This window comes from Phyllostomus discolor, chromosome 11 (assembly GCF_004126475.2).
Source record: "Phyllostomus discolor isolate MPI-MPIP mPhyDis1 chromosome 11, mPhyDis1.pri.v3, whole genome shotgun sequence".
NCBI classification, from domain to species: domain Eukaryota; kingdom Metazoa; phylum Chordata; class Mammalia; order Chiroptera; family Phyllostomidae; genus Phyllostomus; species Phyllostomus discolor.
In genome coordinates this window covers 53,677,137-53,684,775 of record NC_040913.2, presented here as the reverse complement: position 1 = coordinate 53,684,775, position 7,639 = coordinate 53,677,137, and the positions used below count along the sequence as shown (strand labels likewise).

The 7,639-nt window shown below is 47.5% G+C and overlaps 1 protein-coding gene across 1 annotated transcript; it reads left to right on the top strand.

The window, feature by feature from the left end:
• Positions 1-4,204: 4,204 nt before the first annotated feature.
• Positions 4,205-5,431, top strand: LOC114508473 (G-protein coupled receptor 183-like). The gene has a single exon (XM_028526354.2). The coding sequence runs from the start codon at positions 4,205-4,207 to the stop codon at positions 5,267-5,269; it is 1,065 nt and encodes a 354-aa protein (XP_028382155.1). The 3' UTR covers positions 5,270-5,431.
• The last annotated feature ends 2,208 nt before the right edge of the window (positions 5,432-7,639 follow it).

The window sequence follows — 7,639 nt, the reverse complement described above, 5'->3', positions numbered from 1 at the left end:
GAAAAATTGGGTTCTGTGACTTTTGTCAGTGGGAGGCCAAGTAAGGGAACACAATGATCCATATTCTAGATGGGGAACATTGAGGCACATGGGATGCCATGTTGGGACACAAGAGTCTGGAAGAGAGTGTTTCAGACTGGGCTGGAGAGCTGATTGCTGATTGAGGTGAATTTCCTGAGGTGTGCAGAGAAAGTTTCAGAAATAATACACACACTTATATTCCAGTGATGACTGTTAGGAGTGAGGCACAGTCCTAATCAAAGGATGGGTTTGATGGCTCATTTATGAGCCACCTGTGTGGTAGGGAAAACCGTTCTCCAGGAAATGAGAGCACCGAAAGAGCTGTGGTGAGAGGTGGTCTTAATCCCCATCTTGCCCTGCTGGGGAACATCCTTGTTTAATTGTGACGCAGCCTATTCACCCCCTGCTAAGTGCAGCCCTTGTAAGTGCTGTCTAGCAGGACTGCAAACATGGCTTTCAGCCTCCACTAAGACATAAAATCCAGGAAACCCAAGCCAAGCTGTGTCCCTTCTCCACTTTCCTACAAGGCAGCTGAGCTTATCAGGGTCCCCAGATAGGACCTCTTGCTTTCCTAGCTCATCACTCCTTGTCATGAGGGGTGGGGAGGTGAAAGGGAAGAATTGTGGCTGCTTTTGAATTTCCTGACTCTGATGGCTTGATAGTCACATCTATGGTCTAAATTTCAGCCTGTGGCAGGGGCTGGGGGTGGGGGACAAAAATGAAACAGAAAGGAAAGTGGCTTCCCAAAGTGATTTTCTTCTTACTCCTTTCTAGGAGGCATGGGGGACAGGCCTGGTTGGGACTTGTGGCTGAACATGCACGTCATGTGGCAAGAAGATTACCATGGCTGATACCCTGTTTTTTTCGTTGTTTTTTTTTTTTTTTTTTTCAGCAGGGGTGAGTGAAAGGAGGAAGAGTGTGGAGTGTAGTGTGGTGAACTGATTTAATTCCTACAGAAGGGAGAGGGCACGGGCATCTTTGATGCTCTGGGGCCACCTAGGAAGATATCTGGCCCCTGGACTCAGCTCTGCTGGGCAACCTGTACATTGCCCTTGGGGAGTGAGGTAAGTGAGCCACAGGTGAGTTTTCTCAGGGTATGAGACAGGTGCTGGGGCTCTGAGAAAAAGGTTCAGATTGTAGCTGTTGTTCACAGCCCTCTCTTTCTGCTTCTGGTGCCAGTGGGTAGAACAACCCTACCCAACCCCAGCTCTCCAGCAAGGAGATATCCCTACCATTCTTGTTGGGGCAGAAAGACAGGTCAGGCCAGAGGGATCAAAGGCGAGTGTCAGCCTCAAGTCACTAAGAGAAACCTGCTGATAGGCCCAGGATGGCTCCACATGGTCAGATCCTAGGGCTAACCTTTAGAACTTTCTGGAAGCAGAGCAGATGAGAGACATCAGGGCCTGAGAGTGTGCCCCTTTCTCTTGGGCTCCTAATTTGGGTCTGATCTGTCTGGACTGATTCTGATGGCTTGATAGTTGCATCTATGGTCTAAATCCCAGCCTGTGGGGTGCATATAAATAGAATAGAAAGGAAGCTGTCACAACCAGACTTACAGTTGTGACAGCATCTGCATAACTTCCTTATGCTATGGATGTGACTTCTCTATGGTTATCTTTGGGGAGGGGGAACCATGGGGCTTCTAGTGGACCAAGGTTCAGAGCACTTGTTCGTTCAAAGACCAAAAAGCAGGACTAGAACAAGCCACAGCATCTAGGGTACTGAGCTGCAGAGGTTCATTGAGTAGTGTCACTGTGCGACATACCCAAGGGTTGCCATCAAGTGTTACACAAACACTGAGGGTGGAGGGGCTTGTGCATTGTTCAGAGGTTTTAGAGAGGAGGTGGTATGTAGCAGGCCTGAGGTGGTGTATGTTGTGCCAGGCAGTGAAGGGAGGGGCACAGGCATCCTAGGCTGAGGAAATGAGCAGGCTGAGGGGGGACCCCCTAAGGTTTGAGGTCCCAGGGCCTGCCAGAGCAAGACTGCCAGGTGATGCATCCAAGAAAGAGGCCTGGAAAGTTGGGAAGTGGGGACAATTGCTAAGGGTGGAATCTCCTCAGGATCTAGTCCCATTCTCGTGCCCTGAGTTCTGAACACAGCTTTCAAACAGGAGTCAAATAGCTGTTCTGTGACTTGAAAAGCTGATTCTAGAAAGTGAGTTTTGACCTGTGGCTGGGACCCTCCTGAGCTGAACTTGCCCCTTGAGATGGCTCCCCTCACCCTGCTCCCACTCTGACCTCTGAACTGAACACCTCTTCCCATAGTCACCAGCTCACTTGGTAGCCACTGATGCTCAGCATTGCCTAAGAACCAAATTGTTAGGGAAGGAAGAGACAAGGAAGAGCAGCCTGCCCTTTTGAGTTGGACATTGCAAGACTTCTAGAGGAAGGTTTTACTCCACAGGGTAGCAATTTCAATGGGGGTTCAGTTCCCAGGGCCATGACATCGGCCTGCCCACTTCTAGACTACCAGGTCACACTTCCACAGGGGTATGTGGGTGAGAGAGTGTGTGAGGGTGTGAGTACATGTGTGTGAATTTGTGACAGAAAGAAAGAGGAGGACACACATGGGGAGCTGTGGGGTGGGCTGGGAGGGAGAGCAGCCCCTTCCTGCTGCAGGAAAGAATAGGCTGGATGGAGGCAGGCAGGAAGCCAGCCTAGGGCTGTGTCTCCCAAGTCTCTGAGCAGATTTGGTTGTCTGGGCTCCAAGAATCACAGTCAAGGGGTTTGTGAAGGACTGCAGTCAGAGTCTGAGTTGTGATTTTAGAAGTTAGGTTAGTGGTTACACTTGAGTGGAGGTAGAGGGTGGGGTAGGGGGGGAAGGAGTGCTTCTGGGAAGGTTTTGAAGTAAGTTTCCTAATCTGGTTGCTAATCACACAGAACCATTAACTTTGTAAAAATCATCAAGCTGTACTTGTATGATTAGCACACATTTTTGTGTGTCTGTATTGTGATTTAAAATGGCTGCAAATCCTTTGACATTCCTCCTATTGAAAGGTGGGGGCTATGCCTCCTTCTGATTCTGACTGGGCTTGTGACTCACTTGTGTCAGGTAGAGAGGGTGGTGGGAGTGAGGATGAAACACTTCTGCGGCTAGGTTAGAAAAGGTGATGTAGTGTGGTAATGGAAAATTGGAGGTTAAGAAGGAAGACAGATCAGGAGACAATTGCTGTTAAAAAAGTTGGATTGTAACTCACAGATCCCAAAAAGAAGGGGCATACCACATCACAGGGGGCCACACAGGAAGCTCTGGGTCAGTCAGGAGACAGAGAGAGAGGGGCGGAAATAAGGGCAAAGGCCTTTATTGTGGTTTCTGTGGAAAGGAACAGTCAAGGCAGGGCAAGCAAGTTTAGGATTGTCTAGTTTGAATAATTTCAACAGGCTCTGGAACATAAGGGCTGCCCTGGTTGTTTGATACTTTGGCCCTAGGGTGATTAGGCCAGGGGGATAGTGGCCTAGAGTGTGAGAGCCCAACAAAGAGGTGGTTGGGATGTGACTCTGGAATGGTTGGTTTGCATTTGAAAACACACTCATAGAATTGGCTAACTGGAGGAGGGCCAATTCCTCCAGGGTCAGAGAGGCCCTAAGATGTAAATGCATCAGAAGATGGAAAAGCCATGGTTAATAGATGGAGCTTCTACCCAGTTACTGGGACACTTTCTTTTGGAGTCTCAAACTGCTATGTGAGGAATCTAATTACCATTAGGCTGCCATGCTGTGAGGAAACCCCATCTCATGACGAGCCCATGTCCAGGTACTTTAGTTGTCAGCCCCGGTGGAGGCTCCAGCCAAAACCCAACATTAACTGGCACACATTTCAGTGAAGTCACCTCCAGATGGTCCCAGCCTCTGCCCTTACATCACTCTCCAGTTGCTGATTCTTCTCAGCTGAGGCTCCCAACACTGAGGAGCAGAGAAAAGCCATTCTCACAGTGTCCTGCTCCAAACCTGACAGTGGACATAATAAAGTTTGTTTTAAGTTGCTAAATTTCAAGGGTAATTTGTTACATGGCAATAGTAGCTGGAACAGTATGTTACACTTCAACAAAAATTTTACTTAAAAAGAGATGTTTTTCATGTGCATGTTGCCTTAGCAAATTATTAATTATTGCTATATAGAGGTATAACCCCACAGATTCAGTATTACACTATTTATTTTTTTGTCTCCTCAAGGACTCTATGACATGGCTTCCAGCACAGCTGACCCAAATAGCGTCTCCCACAATGTCAGCTTCTGCCTTCCTCACCACCCACCCCGGGCAGCCAGTGTGATACTCTGTCTGTTCTACACCATCCTTTTGGTCTTCAGCACCCTGGGAAATATCCTTGCCCTTTGCCTAGCCTGTCAAAAGGGCAAGAAGATCAACTCAACAGATGTCTACTTGGTCCACCTGGCAGTGTCTGACCTTCTGTTCACGCTGGCCCTGCCTGGGAAGATCACCTATTATGCACTAGACTTCAGCTGGCCTTTTGGTGAAGGGCTTTGCAGGCTGACAGCGTTCATATTCTACTTGAACACCTATGGTGGGGTCTACCTCATGACTTGTGTGAGCGTGGATCGCTATCTAGCTGTGGTCCGCACCCACCAGTGCCCCCGGCTCCACAGTGCCAGCCAAGCAAAGCTCATCTGTGTGGCCATCTGGGCCCTGGCAGTTCTGCAGACAGTGCCTCTCCTCCTGATAAGCATGACTAAGCCCGTGGCAGGCAGGATCACCTGCATGGAGTACGTCAGCATTGAGAAGGTCTTTAGGCTGCCTCTCATAATCCTAGTAGCCTGTGTTATAAGCTTCTGTGGGCCAGTGGGGATCATGTTATTTTGTTACGTGAAGATCACAGTGAAGCTGTGCAGGACTGCTCAGGAAAACCCTGTGATGAGTGAGAAAGGGCACCACCGGAGGGCCTGCCTGCTCACTCTGGTGGTGCTGGTGGCCGTGATTGTGTGCTTCAGCCCTTACCATCTCAACATCATTCAGTTCATGGTGAGACAGACACTCTACCTGCCATCTTGCCCTGAGCAGACAGCTTTTAAAGTGTCCCTTCAGCTCACCGTGTCCCTCATGAACATGAACTGTGGCATTGACCCTATTATTTACTTCTTTGCATCTACGCATTACAGGAAATGGCTCCTCAGCATTTTAAAACGAAGAGCAGCAGCATCCTCCTCTTCATCCCTGGGGAGAACTTCCTCAGAAATACAAAGTACCAACCAGACCAGAGGCTCCATGCCTTTAGAGGAAAACAAAGTCTAATGAGTCATTGGCTTATACAATTTGGGGGGGGGGATTCTTTAAGCAAAACATAAATAAATACAAAACTAGATAAAGAGCCTTGGATGGTGAGTAAGGAGCCCTAAGATTTGAACTTCATTAGCTTCATAATGAATCCACCTCCAATGTATCATAATAAATAACAATGAAGCTCCTCAGCCTCTGAAGGGGTATGTGTTGTCTCTTTTGGGAAAAGAATATTTTCACAGTAAATACAGACCATTGAAAAAATCATTGACTGAGTATGATATCAATTATTTAGACTACGTTTCAAATTTGGGGAAGCAAAATGTTATAAAGAGCAAAAAGCTTCCACACCCAAACTGGTGAAAGCTTAGAGTTAACATTTATAAAAAATGACAAAGTTTTCCTGAAAAAGGTCAGAAAACACAGGAGGATGCACACTAAGTTATCAACCTGGATGCTTCTGGGGTTGGGTGGGGGTGAAGAGATTTTGTGTTAACTTTTGTTGGAAAAGTTTGACTCAATGTGTGCAATGAGAAAGCATTACTTGTGGAATTGGGAACAAAGTTGGAGAAAGGAAGACGGAGGAACAGGCAAAAGTTTGTCATTTGTGCACATCAGAAAGTATTTATCCACTTAGGTATTACTTACATCAGATAAAAACAAAGCTTTTGTTGCACCTTCTTGAGTTTAATGCAATGTATGGAGTAGATTGACTCGGGCAGTCTTGCATTTTGTGCACCTCTTTGCCAAAATGCAGGGAGCACTAGGGCCAATGCACTGTCTGTTTTGGCACATGGGCCTCAGCCCTTCCTGCTCATTCTCACAGTGGCCTTTCCTGTCCCTTGAAAGCCCCTCACTCATCTTTCCATCCTCGACCCTCAAACTTCAGACAGGGTCCACTGTGACATCATCCTCAGTCCCTCTTCTGTTCCTGATGATCTTATTTTTGCACCTCGAAATTTCTGACTACATTTTGGGCACTTGACTCTTCCTCATAGAGCTTTATGCTATGCTCTCTTGGGAAGGAATTGTCTCGGGTGGCAACTAGTTTGTAAGTTCCTGAGAAATGTGTGCACTCTGCCCCTGTAATGAGGGTTAGTGATCAGTCCATTCTCACTGGTTTGAGTAAATAAGGATAATCTTTCTCATGCAGTCTGCTACATTGCATGCCATCAAAAGCCCTCAAGGGCTCATGTCAAAGTTCTGGGCAGGCTTTCCTCTATTCTGCCCCCAACTCTGGGACCATTGGGTTCCAGGCTGAGATGACACTTGTTCCAGGGTTACCTACAGACATCTAGCTGTGAGTGTCTGTGGCCAGACAGGTCTCAGCATTAAACACCAGTGCTGGGGATGTGATGGCCAGCACCTGCTTTGGGGGCACTATTGGCCTGCAGCAGGTGGGTAATCAAAGACTCAGAGAATTTGGAACTCTGCTCTTGTGGCCCTGTCACAGGTAACCAAGTTCTTGGAGATTGTGCACAAAGAATTGAACTGAACAAGAGAGTTCATAGCAGAGAGAAAGAGAGAGCAGATTTATTAAGCGATAGTACACTCCACAGAACATGGGAGAGGGCCACCTCTGAGCAGAGATTGACCTCAAGGGCTGGAGGAATTCTATTCTTATAGGGCAGATATTTCCTGGCTAGTTTTGGCGGGTATTTTATTACGCATATACATATACAAGTAGTTATATTACTTTAAAGCTACTGCGCATGTGGTCTCCCATGATTTTCCTCGATTGGCCACTGGGGAAGGGGTTCGTACAATGTTAATTTATTATAGTGCTATTATAATGAAGCAGGGGTCACACAGCATCTTCTCCGAAGGTGCATTCATGAGTTATCATGATTCAGCACTTTTCCAGAAAGGGGGAACAACCTGTCTTAGAACAGAATCTCTGTCTTGTATTGATGTCCTTTATCTTAGCCTTGGGTCACCTCTGGAGTTTCCTCCTTCCTGACTATCTCCTGCCTGAGCCCAAGGGATTCAAGATGTGGAACCTGAGCTGAAAGGTCCACCTCTGCATCCTATGTTGGCCTCTCTGAGTGAATCTCAGAAGCCCAACAGTTGTGCCCACACCCAGACTGGTGTTCAAAGCTCATACTCCCACCCAGTTTGCACCAACCCAGCACTTGTCAAAGGGCACAGAAGGTACAAGAAGGGGCCTGGTTCCCTTGCCCAGTGACCAGCTGTGAAGACTAGAGCTGCCTTCATACCCAAGAGGCCCCTCCTTGGAGATGTCCAGGCAAACAGAGATATCTGACTCCAGACATTACAAATCCTTCCTGACCATCCTCTCGAGCATTTCTTGTATCCCATTGACCCTGCACTTCAGGCTTCTCAGCTCCAAAGCAACTTAGGGCCAGTTTGTCGATAGACTGTGGA